General features: G+C 42.2%; 1 protein-coding gene across 7 annotated transcripts in view; it reads right to left on the bottom strand.

The window, feature by feature from the left end:
* DENND4C (DENN domain containing 4C) overlaps positions 1–19,295 on the bottom strand; it is a 164,773-nt gene that overhangs the window by 78,422 nt on the left and 67,056 nt on the right. For all 7 annotated transcript variants that reach the window (XM_053298430.1, XM_053298427.1, XM_053298433.1 and 4 more), the window contains exons 3-7: positions 14,933–15,254; positions 12,059–12,311; positions 10,848–10,917; positions 8,922–9,091; positions 6,796–7,037 (exon numbers count right to left, since the gene is read on the bottom strand). In XM_053298430.1, the coding sequence (XP_053154405.1) occupies positions 6,796–7,037; positions 8,922–9,091; positions 10,848–10,917; positions 12,059–12,311; positions 14,933–15,237 (1,040 nt within the window). In that variant the 5' untranslated portion in view covers positions 15,238–15,254. The remainder of the gene's footprint in view (positions 1–6,795; positions 7,038–8,921; positions 9,092–10,847; positions 10,918–12,058; positions 12,312–14,932; positions 15,255–19,295) is intronic.

The raw sequence follows: 19,295 nt of genomic DNA, 5'->3' as shown, positions 1-19,295 counted from the left end.
CCTCTCTCCACTTCTGTGTCCCTCTGTGCTTGTGAAAATACATCCTGGAGGGTACTGCATATTTTCAGAAGGCAAAGAGGAAGGCGGGGGGCAGTTAAAAATGCCCCCTTCCCATCATATACATGCATTAATCGACACACACATTAGTCTGGGTATCAGCCATAGTATTTTTCCTGTAACTACAGCACTGAACTAAAGGATTAACTGTGAGTCAGCAATTTACTTCTTCCTGCCTACACTACCCTTGAAAATAAAAAAAAGAAACCTACAATCACAAGCCACAATACAATACACACTTTCTTTCTACATGCTTAAGCAATTTTTTTAATAAGACAATACATAAACATGAATAGTAAAACTGATACATAATCACATCCATTAACCATCCATCCAGATTAGATGGAGGAGAATGACTAAAATTATCTTCATTTGTGAACAGAATAAAATCTGACCATATCATGAAAAAATCATTATTATTTATTTATTATTTATTTATTTATTATTTTATTTTTTACATTTATATCCCGCTCTTCCTCCAAGGAGCCCACAGTGGTGTACTACATACTTGAGTTTCTATTTCACAACAACCCTGTGAAGTAGGCTAGGCTGAGAGAGAAGTAACTGGCCCAGAGTCACCCAGCTAGTATTATGGCTGAATGGGGATTTGAACTCGGGTCTCCCCGGTCCTAGTCCAGCACTCTAACCACTACAGCACGCTGGCTCATTAGAAGTAGCTTGACCTACTCGAAGACGAATAATATGGGTCAATTTTTCAGATATGGCAATATGCCACATAGACTGATACCAAGATGTCAAAGACATGGTTTTATGCTTCCAGTATTGTGCAACGGATAATCTAGCCACAGTTAACATAAAAACTACAAGATCCTTAGACAATAATGCCAAATTAGCTCCCGAAAACACATTTAATAGAGCCAACTCTGGTCTCATATCTAACCTCTGTTGTGTAATTTTACCCATTTCTAAAAATACCTCTGTCCAAAAGCAGAAAATACTGGGAGAAGACCATCATAAATGGAAGTATGTTCCCCTATTTCCACAGCCGTTCCAGCATAGCAGGGACAAACTCTTATTAATGTGGGATAATCTAGGTGTCAAATACCACCTGTGAAAGAGCTCAACAAAATTCTCTCTAATTCAAGAAGAGCTTTCTTTCTACATGCTGAGATAATTGCACTACCCCTAATATATTGCCTGCTAGCTCCCACAAAGTTCACATGATTAGAACTAGACTTTTACCCAAAAGGGAGTAATCTAGAACAGTGCAAGTCCATCCACATACATTCTATCACACTATGCTAATCAGAGCTGGTTTCAGGGCTTCTGCAGCTTTTCTGCCAAAAAGCCAGTAGCCTTGGCCCAGACTCCTAACACTGATACCAGTATTGGGGGCAGGGCCAGCTCCACCTCCCTCAACAAGGCTGCCCTTCCCCACCTCCCAGCTGCCTTATCTTCTGGGCACACCAGCATTTTAACCTGCAGGTCAGCAGTGGATGTAGTAGCAAGGGAAGCAAGGACGCAGCTTTTGGCACTGGCAGCCTCAGCTCATTGCTGCCATTTCGCTAGCTGGCTCTTTCTCTCACATGTACTGCCTTCCTCCCACAGCCTTGTGCACTTCTTCAGCACAGGGCACAAGCCTGATTTGCAGAAGGCGTGAAAAGTAAATGAGAGAAAAAGTGATCCAACTATTTATTTATCCATTCATTCATTCATTCATTCAATTTTTATACCGCCCTTCCAAAATTGGCTCAGGGTGGTTTACAAATAAAATAAAGACAGTTAAAATCAACCAACAATTAAAAATATAAAATACCATAAAACAATAAAACAATTTTAAAATATTGAAAAACAGGTACATTAAAAACCCTTTACAACAAATTAAAAACCCTGGAAGGCCAGGCCAAACAGATAGTTCTTAAGGGCTCTCCTAAAAACCAATAAAGTGTTCGAATTATGGATTTCTGCGGGGAACGAATTCCACAGTCCAGGAGCAGCTACAGAGAAGGCCCGCCTCTGAGTCGCCACCAGACGTACCAGTGATAACTGCAGATGGCCCTCCTCAGATGACCTTAACATGTGGTGGGGATCATGCAGAAGAAGGCGTTCTCTAAGGTAACCTGGACCTAAGCCGTTCAGGAGTTTAAAGGTAATAACCAGCACTTTGTATTTTCTCTGGAAATATATCGGCAGCTAGTGCAACTGTTTCAAAATAGGCATAATATGGTCTTTCCGAGTTGCCCCGGAGACCAGTCTGGCTGCCGCATTTTGAACTAACTGAAGTTTCCAAACTACATACAAAGGCAGCCCCACATAGAGCGCATTGCAGTAGTCAAGCCTGGAAGTTACCAGCTGGTGCACCACTGTTTTGAGGCTGTCCTCTTCAAGGAATGGACACAGCTGTCGAATCAGCCAAAGCTGATAGAAAGCACTCCTGGCCATGGGCTCCACCTGAGATACCAGGGTGAGGCCTGGGTCCAGGAGTACTCCCAAGCTGCGTACCTGCTCCTTCTGGGGGAGTGTAACTCCATCAGGAAGATCTAACTTACCCTTCAGATTCTGAGTCCCTACAATGAGCATCTCCATCTTGCTTGGATTCAGCTTCAATTTGTTATCCCTCATCCAGTTCATTACTGCCTGTAGGCAGGCATTTAGGGAATGGACACCATTTCCTGATGATGCAGATGAAAAGGAGGAGGAGATTTGGGTATCAGCAGCATACTGATAACACCCAGCACCAAAACTCCTGATGACCTCACTCAGCGGTTTCATGTAGATCTTAAAAAGCATTGGTGACAGTAACGAGCAGAGGCTGCCGTTCTATGCAGAAGCTTGCCTCTCTTGCTGCCACCTCCACTAGTGAGCTGCAGTTTAAAGTGCTGGTGTGTCCAGAAGGTAAGGCAGCTGGGAGATCGGGATGGGCAGCAGATCTGGTCCCATCCCGTGACACTGGCTTCAGGGGGCTGGGGTACAAGGTGTGGGGGGAAGGGGCAAGGAATCAGGGGAGCAGAGGTGTCAGACTAGCAGCCAGGTAGGTGAGGCAAAGGCCACGGGATGAGTGGGATGCCCACATATGCCACAGGTGCTGCCCAAGGCAATTGCCTCCCATTGCCTCATACCAAGTCACTCCTGATCCTAGTGTGCCTTAGCCTTTTGACCACCTCTAAGAGGGAGAATCTCCCAGCCCTATCAAATCCTTGGTTGTCAGGCTAACAATATTAAGTTCTCATATCACAAGAGATTACTAATATAAGGTCTTACTAACAAGAATGTGTGTGTGAAAGAATGCGTATGCTTACTTACACACACACACACGGGAACTTCCAACTTTTCCTTTAATAAACTATCAATATCAAAATAGCAAAATTTCTACAAACTGGGTAAACTAGAGTTGCTATTCTACTAAGATGACAACAGCCCAGGTAGTTTTTAATTGCACATACAGGATGCCTACTGCCTACAAGAAAGGCTAAAGGCAGCAAGTTGTAGAACCCACATTGGAGGTGTATTTTGAAATATGCTGTATGAAATCTTTGGGCGAGGCCATCAGAGGCAGACTCTGTGCTTTGCATGGAGAAGGTTCCAGGTCAACTCTCCAGAACCTCCACATGTAAAAAGGTTATCACAAGAAACTTCGCCTCTGACCAGAGCATGCTCTTCAAAGTCTCAATCAGAGCAGATAGTCCATTTAGCCCAGTACTAAGTATAAGGCAATATCATAAGAAAACTTTGTCTACTTTCCTTAAAACTCCAACTGAGACAATAATTTGGAAGAGACACCACTTATTTCAAATCAAAACATGTTAAGCAAGTACAATATTAAGACTGGAGTTTTAGAGACCTGCCTCTTTTTCTCTATACTACTGTAGTCCTTACGACTGGAAAACAACTATTCTCAGTTACCCTTGACATTGGAACCTAATGCACAAACAGAGGAAGGAGATGAGCTTTCTTGATGGCTGCTTTGTAGTTATGGAACTCACTTCTTGTGGAGAGGAAGCAGAAGTATATTTTGGAAGCACCAAGAATTCTTCATTTGAAACAAAGTTTGCCATTCTTAACTGATCAGATGGTTGGCTGTTTAATTTATACCACTAAAACATGCCATTTCCTTACTAACTCCACTTCTTCTGAGCACTTGACACAGCACAGGGATTAAAAACTGATATCAAATAAGTTAGTAGCTGAAGAACACTGAAGTGCATTTCCCAAGCGAGAAGAGGTAATGCTGCTGCAAAGTCCAAAGGCAGCTATTAATATACCTAGTCTGAGTAGAAAGAGAACATAAAGAAACCAGAATAAACTAGAAGGGGAAAGAAGGAATACTTCTTTGCCAATTTCAGCTCATCTTTGACAACAAAAGATTTTAAACATGTACATATTAAGAGCAATATCTGAAGCTGCAATGTCAACTACTACTCCTCACAAATGTGGCAAATTGTGGAGCCATAGGTACAGTTCCTTTGCTTAAGAACATAAGAACAGCCCTACTGCATCTGGCCCAAGGCCTATCTGGTTGAGCATCCTGTTTCACACAGTGGCCCACCAGATGCCTCTGAAAAGCCCACAGGCAAGAGGTGAAGGCAGGCCTGCTGTTGCTCCCCTTGCTTGTGTTGTTTATTTGCTTGCTTGTTCTGTTATTTGTTTAAGCTAAATGGAAGATTTAACCTAACCTCCATTTATTCAGATATCATAAACAGCTCAGGAGACCTCGGTTTTAACTAAAATGGCAACCATTCTCTTCGCTTACATGTTTCTAGTGTGCAAAAAGACATCGGCACTTCTGATGTCTCAAGGGCAGGCCAATGTGATCATAAAATCCACAGGAAGAGTGGGTTGCCATTCATACATCCAATTTTCTCTTTTTTGAAAAAGAAAAGAAAAAGCTTGCAAGCCAGTGTCTGCTACATTCTACATCACTGAGCTCCTGATGAAGTGCAACAGAAAGAAACTAATGACATGAATGTTTTCCTTGAATGCTGTTTCGAATCAGGGACATTCAAAAGGGGTGTAGTGTAGTGGTTCTGGGAGTGAAAGGAACCTAACTGAGTCTTCTAGGCTTTCAGTAGCAGCCAAACAGTTATATTATAGCACTTTTATTCTAAATCGCTCAAAATAAAACAAATTGAAAATCATTACTTTAAACCTATAGAGGGTTTTGAACAGGAGGCTTTTGCCAAAGTGACAAGAGCTGTTTCAGCTGGAGAGGATTCAGGATATGTTCAAACTCCTCCACTGACAACAGTAAGACTTAAGAAATGTTTAACTTTGACTTGATCACACATTCATGATTTGTAACCAATGGGTGGGTGTACATTTCCCTGGAGAATTAGGAAATAGTTCTTAAAACATCATATCTAGTTGAGCTATATTAGGCAATATCCATCTCTGCATATCCCAGTTCTGCCTGAACATTTGGTAATCTAGGTTTTCAGTGGTTTACCCTAACTTTTTAACAATACATACAACACTTCTGAAAGAACTCTAGGAGCGATGTAAGTGGAGCCTTATCAGTTCTCTCTATAACAGAAAGGTGAACATCTCAGATTAAGTACTGTGAGGGAAAAGGACAGCTGGTCACACACTGATATGGAAGATGAGGATGGGTGGGAAGCACCTATTGTATGTAGCAGTTGATACACAATGGCAATTCTGTATTGCATGCACTTTAGTTTCCAAGAATATTCCACATGTTCTTGTGGGGATGGAAAGGGAAAGTAGGCAAATGGCATTTGCAGCCTAGATAAAGTGAAGCACTGACCTTGACACTGCTATGGCAATGGCAACCTCATCTGTACAGACTGGCAAATCTAACAGTACTACTTTAGGAGAAAACCTACACAAGGCCAGTCTTCCCTGTAAGGCGTGCACACGTGCACATTAGTTTTTTTTATGTCCGCTCAGTTAATTTTAGATTCCACTCAGATTGAATCGGAGAGGAGAGCTGGTCTTGTGGTAGCAAGCATGACTTGTCCCCTTAGCTAAGCAGGGTCTGCCCTGGTTGTATATGAATGGGAGACTTGATGTGTGAGCACTGCAAGATATTCCCCTCAGGGGATGAAGGCGCTCTGGGAAGAGCAGAAGGTTTCAAGTTCCCTCCCTAGCTTCTCCAAGATAGGGCTGAGAGAGATTCCTGCCTGCAACCTTGGAGAAGCCGCTGCCAGTCTGTGAAGACAATACTGAGCTAGATAGACCAATGGTCTGACTCAGTATATGGCAGGTTCCTATGAATCAGGAAGGCCTCACTCTGAATATCCATGCGCACACAATGCTTTGATACTGCCGTCCAGAACAAAAATTATTCCGCACACAGATGAAAAAAATTGAGAACACACTGAAGGCCACACAGCAGCAGGTACTGTTTCTTCCGTAACCCCCTGTCCCAAAACACAGTGGGGCACAGAAGAAAGACCGCAACATGAATACTCCACCAGCTTCACTTCATTGAAGCCCTAAGCAATTTGTCTAAGTAAGTGGCACATTTACACACATGCAAGCTGAAATCTAAAAACTGAAGCCTGAAACACCTATTTTGTGTCTGTGTTTTCCCTATACTATTGAGCCCATCTGCTCATGTGCAACACAAGAGACCAAATAAAATCCAGATGCCTTTTCAGCTGTAATGGCTTGTCAGCATAAAGCCACAGCACTAACTCACAGCATGTTCCACACATTACCATCAAGAATAACAGAATGGACATATTCACTTCACCATTGCTCCCTTTTGGAACTGCAGCCCTGAAGACAAGCTGCTGCTTTGGAAGACCTCTTACTTACTTTTCAATTGGAAGAGGATGCGGTCCAGACACAGACAACTTATAGATGAACATCAGGAATTTTCTGAAGGCTTCAAAGAAAGGCCAGTGTGACAGAAGGCAGATGCACTTGTTGGAATTTATGGATTTAGAGGTAACCACTTTCCTTTCTACAGCAGTCAGAAGGCCCAGTTGTATGTGCTGCTTTTCTGTTAGCAGCTCTCGTGAATAAGGCTCATAAAACTGAATGGCAGCACCATACACCTAGGGTAATGGGGAACGAAAGGGAAAGACATTATCAGATTTCCTTAAATGGAAGAAAATTGGCATTTTTCTATTCCCACTTCCATCCAAGACTCCTCAGAACAGATTACCTAGGTAGATCACAGAGTGCAACGTAGTCTCAAAAGGACCTCCATAGCTTGAGCCCAAGTGAATAGCAACTACATGCCAAATTGGAGCACTGAAGGAAAGTAAGATGGCAGTGGCTGCTCCACAACTGAGGCTTTCTGGTATTTGAGGGCAACTATTCCACACCAAGTTCAGCATCTGTCATGTGCAGTTAACAATCTACACATTTTTATTCTATGCAATCAAATATATAAGGCTAACTGTGCACTGCCACACAATATAATTCCCAACATAGTTCTCAATAGTGAAAAAGTTGCCACTACACTGGCCCAACAGGCTAATGTAGTAGCAAGGTTCAGAGCTTGGCATCCTATAATCCACAGATTACATCTGGCCCACCAACACCCTTCACACAACTAGTACAACTGTGCACTACGGCACATGGCTTCTCAGTGCAGCTTGGTCATTCTGATAGATGACCACATCCACACTAAATACCCACTGTTGCAGCAGTTCAACACCACCACAGAGCTAACAGCAACAATCCAAGACATAACTGGCAAAAGCCATTCTCCAAGAATGCAGAAACCATTATGGTTTAAGCTTTTTTAAGAGCATGAAACTATTTTACTTAACTGCCCTTAATTATACTAAAATTTCAAATGTATTTGACTATTAAGTTGCAGCAATGCTTTCTACTTTGTGTCATAAGAACATAAGAACAGCCCTGCTGGATCAGGCCCATCTAGTCCAGCATCCTGTTTCACAGTGGCCCACCAGATGCCGCTGGAAGCCTACAGGCAGGAGTTGAGAGCATGCCCTCTCTCCTGCTGTTACTCCTCTGAAACTGGTACTCAGAGGCATCCTGCCTTTGAGGCTGGAGGTGGCCTATAGCCCTCCGTGTAGTAGCCGTTGATAGACCTCTCCTCCATGAAGTTATCCAAACCCCTCTTAAAGCCATCCAGGTTGTTGGCTGTCCCCACATCTTGTGGCAGAGAATTCCACAAGTTGATTATGTGTTGTGTGAAAAAGTACCTCTGTTTGCTGGTTCTAAATTTCCTGGCAAATCAATTTCATGGGATGACCCCTGGTTCTAGTGTACCGTATATGAGAGGGAGAAGAATTTCTCTCTAACCAATTTCTCCACACCATGCATGATTTTATAGACCTCCATCATGTCTCCCCACAGTTATCTCCCCCCCCTAAATTAAATAGCCCCAGTTGTTGTAGCTTTGCCTCATAAGAAAGGTGCTCTAGGCCTCTAATCATCGTAGTTGCCCTTTTCTGCACCTTTTCCAGTTCTACAATGTCCTTTTTTAGATATGGTGACCAGAATTGTAAACAGTACTCTAGGTGTGGCTGCACCATCATTTTGTATAAGGGCATTATAATATTAATAGTTTTATTTTCAATCCCCTTCCTAATGATCCCTAGCATGGAATTGGCCTTTTTCACAGCTGCCACACACTGAGTCAACAATTTCAATGAGCTGTTCACCATGACCCCAAAATCGCTCTCCTGGTCAGTCACCGACAGCTCAGATCCCATCAACAGATCTGAATTATTAGCTTGTTTTAAAAAATCCAATTCTTATGAACTAAGTCTTTCACTGATGAACATAGAAAATTTGAATATATTTTCTAAAAGAAATCTCTCTACTATGTACACTGGCATGCATGCAACATAATGAACAATCTCACAAATCAAGGAACAACACAAGCTTTGCTTAAATATGCAAAATGGTTGACATTTCCTACAGTGCCGTTTTTAAATAGACTACAATAAGCTCAAACAAACCTTTTCTGCAGATGAGGCAGTCAAAACAAATGTTGAGAATACAGGTAATGGATATTTGGTTTGAGGGTCCCAACACTCAATAGTAGCTCCCATTGGAAGACAAAAGAGAGGTACAGATTCTGACAAGGGGAATGACTCATAATCCTCTTCTGGATATCTGAATATTAAGCCTTTCAAAAGGAAGAAAAAAGTTTTGAGGAATACATTCCATCATCTTTCTCTATCTATATGGAGATTACAGAACATGCTTTTGCTCACTGCTTAGTTTAATTTAAAAACTGAGTAGTTTAGAGAACTGGACAGTGTCAGGCTCTAAGTCCTGTTAAGCCACCCTATATAAGATGATGCAAAACAGTGTTATTAACCAAAATTTAAGGCCCATTTTTTACAACTGCCCAAAAGCCATATATTGTAAACTTTCAGTTCTAAGTGAAAATTTGGCTTTAAGCCATATGGGAGCTGCATGAAGTTTCAAGTAGTAATTTACTATGTTTTTTATTATATTACAAATATGTCCTAAGGCAGAGAGTCAACTTCCAGTTATACTATCAGTCCCTGTTTTGGAAAAATGAAACATTAAAACAGTCTCCATGCTTCTTCATCTTCTTTGTAGGCGGAGTGTGCTTACATCCACTAAGGCAAGGGTTTTCCTGTCGTGTGTGTGTGTGTGTACACACACATGTCTTCCTTTATTGCCAAGACCATCCTCAAAAAAGGTTGCAACCTATTCACTTCAAAAAATATTCCACCACTGCATCCTGCAGTACAGTTTTCTAACCTTAACATAAGAGCTTCTTCTGAAATAAGTTTGTTAGCCTTTGGTACTTCATCTTTTGAGTTGTCACTGATAATTCCATCAACATGATGTGAGAAGGCCAAGCGACATACCTCAGTCTGTTGCTATAACTCAATGCCTGTCCCACTCTAGCTTGTCAAGCAACTCTGACCTAAAGTTGGTAGTTTCAGCTTCTTTTGGTAATAAATCCGTTGTTCAAATATTCCTGAATTCCTGGCTTTTCTTTAATAAAACTGTGAGCATATCAATAGGCACCTCGATACCAGGATCTGCACTGGCACAATAGGGACTAAACTTCCAACTCAATTCTTTTGGATACTCTACAAAGCTCATTTTGACTGAAGAGAGTGCTAGCATGGTGTAGCAGATAGAGCTGGAGCTCTACCATGGGAAACCTGGTTTCAACTCACTATCAAGCATGCAGCTCAATGGATTATTTTAAACCAGGCACCATTTCTCAGCTTAGCCAGTCTCAAAAAGTTCTTTGGAAGATAAAATGGAAGAGTCACCATGCGTTGTCCTAAGCTTCTTAAGGGAACAATACAGTATAAGAGAATGTCTTCTTAACAGAACATCTTCTTCACCATGAGCCCCACCGCCTATTAAGAGGTTCGCTTGCTGTTGCCAACTCGTTTGGCGGCTACTCGGGAATGGGCTTTCTCAGTTGCTGCCCCTGGACTTTGGAATGAGCTCCCTGTTAAAGTAAGAACCTCTCCATCTCTGGCGACTTTTAAAAATGCACTGAAGACACATTTATTCACCCAGGCTTTTAATTAGATTTATGGTTTTACATTTTTAATGTTGGTTTTAAATTATTTTAATGTTAATGATTTTAATGTTTAAATGATTTTAATTGATTAATTTATTTTAATTGTTTTTATTTTGATGTAAACCATCTTGAGCCATTTTTGGAAGGGCAGTAAGTATATAAATCAAATCAATCAAACAAACAAACAGATATACTCATTTGTTTAATGAAATTTAGATGAATTCAAGGTGGGCTGAAGGAAGTTCTTTGATATGAAACCATTTCAACACAATTAACAGGCAGATTTAATATACTGAGAAATAATTTGAAATAAAATTAAGCCTCCTAAAATAGCTGCAGTTTATGGAAATAAATTCCTTACCAGCTTTATATGCAATTGAGTTAGAAGCTGGAACAGACTTCTTATAACATAGGTATACACTGGAACCCCACTGTAGAGGAACAAATTAGGTCATATTAAAAAATAATAATCAGAAAATACAGGTCTGATCCCCACACATTTCTGAACCCCTCTACTATTAAAGGCATCTAATCTTCCAAAGACTTTCACTGGTGTTTTGGAAGTTCTCTCTGTTGTGTTTGATCTGTCAGGACTCACTAATATATAGAAAATACCATTTGATGCTACAGACCTTAGAGGCAACAACCTGGAAAAGTTTGGGGCATAATAAAATATTATAGCACATTTTTAATTATGTAACAAACTTATGACCATGTTAGGTCCCAAAGGGGCTCAAAAGTGCCACCTCGTAACAATGTAGCCACAAGACAAGTAAAACTGAGGTCTGCTAATACCTTCTTCCTGCACTAGAGATAACTGTCAGATTTTAACACACACTCACACTGCACTTTAATGAAGGGCAGGATCATTTTTTCTAATTTTCATGTATATGAATTGTGCAGCTCCGCTTTTGATCTATATACTTCTGGCAAAAAGAAAAGTCATGCACTGCTCTGTTTTACACAAGTTCAGGTATAAGGCAAGTACTAAATTTTAACTCTGCTCCAAGATGCACACAGCCAGATTTTAAGTCTATGCCTAAACTCAGGGTTGGTATTTGGAGGATCACCTTGAAAAACAATTTGACTTCAGTATTTAATACTGCAATCTATGTGGAGAGAGAGAGAGACTAGTGACATTTGTAATAACCTTATCACCCACACTGAGAGGAAAAACAAAAAGCAAAGCGGCAAACTTATTTCACTTTCATTTAAATAATTCAGCTCATATTCATGAAAAAGGTGAAAGGTTTTGGTTTTTTTTAAATAATAACATGAGCAGCATTCCAGGTTCAGCACTCATTTTTTTTCCCTGTGCTTTGCAAGAATTAATTGACTGTCTCATGGATATGATCCTGGCAGCAGCACTAGAAGAAGGAAGTAATACAGAGCTGTGGAAACTGAAGTGACGCAAACTGTACTCGGAGTTAAGTACATTGGGTAAGAGTGCAATAAATTAATCTTATTTTGATATTTTTAACAACGGTAACAAGCCTCAAAAGAGTTTCTATCTGCCCAACAAATAATTTTCTTTAAAGACCAAAGCTTCAAACAAATTATAATTCTCCTCACCATGCCACAATTTAAATTCTTATCAACTTTGCAGAAAGTGTGAGGAGGGGTTTCTCCTTTGCTGGTTACAATAACACAGATGTCGGTAACAGCCAAGGAGTTTTGGGGTCGCACTGGATGAGCCCTTCGAAAGGTGATAAAGATTCGCTGGGAAGTAGCTGAACTGTTATTGACATTAGCACAGCGGCCGTAGGGAGTAGCTTGGATCACCTCACAGCCTGGCATTAAACGTTCTTTCCCTTCGTATAAAACTCTGCAGGAAGGAGAGAATAAGGGGACACAGGAACATTTTTCACATATATCATCAGGTTATTTGTCTATGCGTCATACAATTATACCCCCCACAATAATATCCATGTCAAGTACAGGAAAATGACTCCCCAAACGAGAGCACCTAAATGGTTTCAACTGTCTGTTAATACTCCACGGTATTAGAAGCAGGTGGGATTTTTGCAAAGTTTGTGAAGGAAATCCATAACAACAGATTTAACAACGAAAGTCAAATTCAAGCATCCCCCATCTTAGCCAGAAACACTTGCATATGGCGTAACTGACCCTTTTGTCCAAAGGGCCTCTCCCCTCTTCATACTGAGTTTTAAGTTCTTCAATATGTGCAGAATAAATAGCTCCAATCCTTTTGCTCTATTAAACACCAATACAAAGGAGAACACACAGCAGGTTTAACACAGTTGATAGACATTAATGGTCACACTGAAGGAAAGACCACTTTTGCCTTCAAAACCAACATATTTTTTTAAAACTAAAGTGGTGCAACCATTCAACGTAGAATGGTAAGCAAACAATTATTTTCTTCTTACCACAAAAACAAAAGTCATCTCTAGACAAATGCTTCTTTACAGTTGTATATAGTAAATGTAACATGCCAGGATATTATCCTCTCCCACTTCTTCAAACACACATTTTTCAAAAGTGACAATAAGGAAAAGTGAGAAACATGAAAGACCACCTGATGTGAAGATTCTCTGTGAATGCTTAGGTGTTCAAGTTAAGCTAGGTTTTGTTATTACACATTCTTTTTAGTAATTAAATCTCACCACCAGACAGCAGGTGAAGCTACAGCAATACTATCACAGCCTGGAAACAAGGTATCCTTCAGATCAGACAACGAATATTTAGCAAACCAAGCCCCAGACTTGCAAGAATGGAACAGAACTTCCATGCTTCCATGCAAGTTCTGTGTTTTTTCAGCAGAGGGGTATGGGCCATGGCCCCACCCATCTAATAAGTTGTGTAAGCTAATGCACTAGCCATTCCTTGTATTAACATAACCACAAAGATCTGTAATGGATTGGATTACAGGAGCTGGCCACTGTGGGAGGCAGGGAGGAAGGAATAAAAGCCCTCTGTGATTGCTCAGCTCAGCAGAAGCATATCACCTTTTTATACTAGCACAAGCATATCATCTATTTTTCTACTACCAAACAATGCTTAGATTGGTTCATCAAAATGAGAGCTCCCAGTGCAAATGTTGTGACATGAAAGCCAGTGTCCCCTGTAACAGGGATTGCCAGATGTTGTTGACTAAACTCCCATCATCCCCAGCTGCAATGGCCTTTGTAATTAAAGAAAAATCTGGGAATTCCTGATATAGGGAACACTGATGAGAGTTACAATCAGCCTACACCATCACCCTCTCCAATTTTCCTCTTTATTTCATACATTTTAAAAAACCTGGTCCTAGGCATTCTAGTAGGGGTGTGCATGGACCGTTTTTCACAGTTCAGTCGAAATTCAGACTGAACCACAGGTCCACAAACCAGTTCAGCTGAACCAGCTCCAACCGGTTCGGCAGCAAGAGGGGTGAGAGTGGCGCCCAAGGAGCAGCGAGCGACATCTTTAAAAGTAAATGACAAGGACCTTACCAGTACCAAAGCTGCCTTAAGCAGCAGCATGGCGCTCTCCTTTGCAGCCCGTGCAGCGGTGACTTGACTCCAGCACTCACTTGGGCTCCATGCATGCACAGAGACCAGGTGAGTTCTGGAGCCATGCTGAGCTGCACGGGCTGCTGGGGAGAGCACCGCTGCTCCAGGCAGTTTCCAATTGCAGTGCCACCACACCTGGAAGTTGCCTGGAGCAGCAGCACTCCCCTGAGCAGCCTGTGCAGCAGTGGCACATCTCGGCTCTGACACTCACCTGGCACTGCACATGCACAGAGGCCAGGTGAGTGACAGATCTGCACTGTGTGGGCTGCTGGGGTGGAGCGCTGCTGCTCCAGGCAGATTCCAGGTACAGTACCCACCACACCTGTAAGCTGCCTGAAGCAGCAGCACTCCCCTCAACAGGCTGCATGGCAGCGGCACAGCTCTGCTCCAGCTCTCTACCCGAGGCTGGCCATTCCACCCAGGTAGAGCTGGGATCACCAACACTCAGATCAAGAACTCTGTAATAAGCTAATTATTCTCAGTAAATATGCACAGAGGCCAGGTGAGTACCGGAGCTGAGCTGCCACCACGCAGGCTGCTGGAGAGAGCACTGTGCCATGGCTTCAGGCAGCTTCAGTACTGGTAAGGACCTTCGCATTTACTTTGTAAGATACCTCTCACTGCCACACACACACACACACACACACACAAGCAGCACCCTCACCCTTCTTGCTGCTGAACCAGTTCACTTAGGACCAGGTTCAGTTCAGTTCAGTTCAATCTAGGACCGGGGCCCCTTCCAGAAAGACAGTCCAGTTTGCTATCAAGCTGCTTGAACCGGCCTGGTTCGCAGCAGCCCAGTTCGCTTTGAACTGTTCATGTACACCACTACATTCCAGTCAGTCCAATGATACATTTCAACAAACAAGTCCTTTTCCATTTCATCACAATACCATTTTATCACAATAAAATTAGCTGAAAGCACTCTCACCCAATGTCGGTCAAAGGTGGCTTATCTCTGCTCCTCTTGTAACAAAGGAAAAGCTCTGGACTTTTAAGACTCCCATAGTTCAAGTTGGCTTGAAGTGCTGTAGGGGTTGCTTCAACACAAGTGTAACCCTCAGGAACAGTTTCACCTGCTGATTTAATGATAATAGCAATATCTGTGATTGGAGCCTTTGGACCAACCGACTTTGTTTCAAAGCGATTTACTTCTTGATCCAGAAGTGTTGATGTATCGGTGAGTCCTGCCACTACAAAGTAGTCAGCCACTCTTGGACCTTTATCCTCTATCATAGTTGTGCCTGGAATTCCTGGGGTGGGGGAAAGGAAAAAAAATCAGATCAAGAACTCTTTTTAAAATCTGTAATAAAATAATTATTCTCAGCAAATATAGTCTGTAACAGAGTTTGTCGGTCACTTCATTTATTAAGACAAGAGTATTATGGAGGAAATAGTCCTTCAGTACATGTCATAACCTTTCCATTATGAGGGTTTCATAATTCTCAGGGACACATTTTCAGAAGGTACAGGGGGCTACTGGATCCAGATTTGCTGCTGGATCCAAAAGGGAAACAATTGCTGAAAAGTGCTCCTCCCTCCACCATGTAGCAGCACCCTGCTTGTGTATGTCTTACTCTGGATTCTGTCCAATGTATATTTATGCTCTAACACCAAGACTTCCAGCTCACACCCTTAACCAATATGCTACACCAGGAAAAATTAAGATCTTATCAGCAACTAAGAGCTTTGAAGAAGCGGCAAGTCACGTTCTTAGTTTCTCAGAATAAAGAAGGACTAGCTGTCCCCACACAGAGCATCTGTGCGGTCGTGCCCTGAGCCTGTGGCATCCCCCCTCCCCCCGCCACAGCCCTCTCCCTCCCCTGCCACAGCCCGCCCGCGCCCTCCCCCCTGCTGCAGCCCACCCGCCCTCCCACCTCCCCCCACCACAGCCCGCCCGCTTCCCCCCACCACAGCCCGCCCCCTCCCCCTCGCCGCAGATTCTGGAAATCATGGCTCCACAACTTCAGTCCTCTAACTGTTGTCAAATTACAACTCCCACCATCCCTGACTACTGGCCACTGTGGTTGGGGATGATGGGAGTAGTAGTCCAACAAGAGCTGGAGGGCTCAAGTTGTGCAACCCTGCTCTAGATACACACACAGATACACACACAGCCTCCCTCTCCCTACTCCCCCTCCAAGAGAGAGAGAGTTTGGTGACCTGTTTTCACCACAAGCAATGAACCTTTTTAAAATGTTAACTCCCCTTTAACTTGCTCCATAAATTCAGGTCCATGATGGACTATTGCCTTTTGCCTGTTTGAAAAAAATCTATCTTGAAAGCTATTATTTCTTTATTATATTTGTACACTGCCCCAAACTTGCATCTCTGGGTGGTTTACAGCAAATTAAAACCAAAATTTAAACCTTAACAATTTAAAACCACACATCTAGTTAAAAAGGTTGGGAGAATACATGTGTCTTTAGACATTTTAAAAGTTGTCAGATATGGTGAGGCTCTTATTTCAGCAGGGAGCACATTTCAGAGTCTCTGGGCAGCAAAAGAGAAGGCTCATCCCTGTGTAGCCACCAGACAAACTGGTGGCAACTACAGATGAACCTCTCCAGATGATCTCAATGGGCAATGGGGCTCATGGTAAAGACAATGTTCTCTAAAAAAAAAAAAAAAAAAAACACACACAAAAATGGGGCCAAAGCTGTTTTATAGGTTATAACTAGCACCTCATATTTTGCCTGGAAACCTATTGGTTTCCAGTGTAGTTTTTTAAAATATAGGAGTTATATGGTCTCTTCAAGATGACCCAGAGAACAACTGGGCTGCAGCATTCTGTATCAAATGCAGTAGTAAAGACTAGAGATTACCAGCATACACACCACAGTTCTGAGGTTGTTTATCTCAAGAAACAGATGCAGCTGGCATATCAGTTGAAACTGAAAGCACCTCTGGCTACTGTCTCAACCTGAGACAACAGGGACAAGTTTGGATCCAGAAGCACACTTCCTTCTGGGGAAATGTGACCACATCCAAAAGCAGCAGATCAAAATTGTCTCCTGAGCTGAATCCACACAATAAGTACCTCTATCTTATTTAGATAGAGTCTTCATTTGTTATCCCTCATCCAGCCCATCACTGTCTCCAAGCAAGCATTTTGGAAGATTATGCTCTCTCCTGATGACGTTGAGATTGAGAAATAGACTTATGTGTCATCAGCATACTGATAACACTCGGCACCAAATCTCCTCATGATCTTTTCCAGTGGTTTCATCTATATGTTTGGAAACAGTATGGAGCCTTGGAAACAGTATGGAGCCCTGGGGGACCCCATATAAGAGTTCAAGTTTTTAAGAACAGCCTCCAAGCGACACCACCTAGAATCTGCCCGAACCGCTGAAAAGAAGTGCCTTCCACTCTCAATCCTCCAGAAGAATACTGTGGTCGATAGTGTCGAAAGCCACCGAGAGGCCCCAAAGGACCAACAGAGTCACACTCTGTCAATACCCTATTGGAGATCATCCAGCAGGCCGACCAAGGCAGTCTCCACCCTATAGCCCGGGCACACAGCACAACTTTACCTTTCCCCCCTCTTTCTGTCATTGTGTATAGATCGTTTGCCCCCACCCCACTTTTTCTTCCTTAATTTTTTTTTCTTCTCTTACAGGTCTTGTGCAACACTATTCTTCTGTTCTTGCTGGTAATTACAAGTTAAATTATTTTTTAAAACATTTGTTCCTACTGAAAATGGGGTGGGGGGTAGGTGAGATAACTAAAATGCATATAACTAGGCTGTTTCTTGATAGAGCAGGCTAAATACCAGAAACTTGGTAGACACTTGTGAGCTGTGTTCCTTCTAACAGGGATTCCCATATGTTGTTGACTACAACTCCCATAATCCCCAGCCAAAGGCCATTGCAGCTGGCGATGCTGCGAGTTGTAGTGAATAACATCTGGAAATCCCTGTTAGAGGGCTTGTGAGGCCATTATACCACCCAGATTTTTACTTCAATAGCTTTAAGGGTTTCTACTGGTACACACTTTAAAGTTTTGAAGCTTTACTTTTAGCCATTTAAATCTCTCTGTATTATTATTATTAACAAATATTTATATACTGCTCTTCAACCAAAGTTCCCAAAGCAGTTTACACAGAAAAATAAACAAGACATAAGTAAAAAGGTTGCCTGTCCCCAAAGAGTTCACAATCTAAAAAGAAACATAAGACAGTTACCAGCAACAGCCGCTGAAGGGATGCTGTGCTGGTGTTGGATAGGGCCAGATTCAGCAATTATCATCCTGTTCTCTTAGAGGAAGAAACAAAGCTGATAAATCCCTGCTTTGTAGTTGCTGCAGTGATTTGTGCAAGCATATGCAAGAAAGGTTGAAGCATCAGGAAAATTAAAAAAAAGTGGGGGAAACTACTCTCAACAGAATATATTCACAAGGATAGATGTACATTTACTTGGAAGTCACTAAGTTCAATGGGGTTTACTCCCAGGAAAGCATGCTTAAAATTGTAGTCAAGTAATTAGAGGGACAAATTTCTTGAGAGGAAATGATTTCAGGAAATGATTCATTAAGAAGCAATAAAGTCCAGAGAAACAGATACATTAAGACATCAAATATCTGTTGCTTTTGTTTGCTGGTTTGGAGGGACTTGGTAGTCAAAGTAAAATTGACCATATTACAAAGAAACCTCAATGTTATAGACTAGGGGGCGGTGCCAGGGGAGAAGAGACCTGTTCCCAATAGTCAGTAATGTCAAGGCAAAAAGTACAGACACATAAGGTGCTAAAATAAATTATGAGAAACAATGCTGTACTGCTTCTTGACCCCTCCTTCTCAACTCTCCTGCCCATTCCTTCTCTGCTCTCTTTCTCCCTTCCTCTGCTTGTCACAAGAAGCCTTTCCCAACAAAAGCTTGGACTTCTGTGACCTGTGTCTCCAGATCCCACCCCAGCCAAGCAAGCCGGAATGAAATCTTAGGGGGAGGGCTTAAAAATAGCTAAACATTTACCCTAACAATTATTTCCCCTTCACTCTGCATCCTCCCAATATAGGTGCTTCCTCCTGCAGGACTGGGACAGTCCTGAATGGCTGCAACATGCCAACACTGAAACCTCAGGGAGATACATGAGTGAAAGTAGGGATCAAGCAGATACTTGAAGTTGGTCTCCTTCCAAGAGCTCCATTGCGGTACAGAGACAGAAGCAGTGTGTGTGTGGTGGTGGGGGGATCCCAGTAATTCTCCAAGAATGATGGTCAAGGGGGAAAAGTGCAGGAGGGCAGTGATATCCAGAAGATCAGGTCCAAAATCCAAAAGATCAGGGTCCATAAAT

This window comes from Hemicordylus capensis, chromosome 2 (assembly GCF_027244095.1).
Source record: "Hemicordylus capensis ecotype Gifberg chromosome 2, rHemCap1.1.pri, whole genome shotgun sequence".
Taxonomy (NCBI): Eukaryota; Metazoa; Chordata; class Lepidosauria; order Squamata; family Cordylidae; genus Hemicordylus; species Hemicordylus capensis.
Note: the sequence above shows the minus strand (reverse complement) of the source record. Positions and strands in the feature narration are given on the sequence as shown.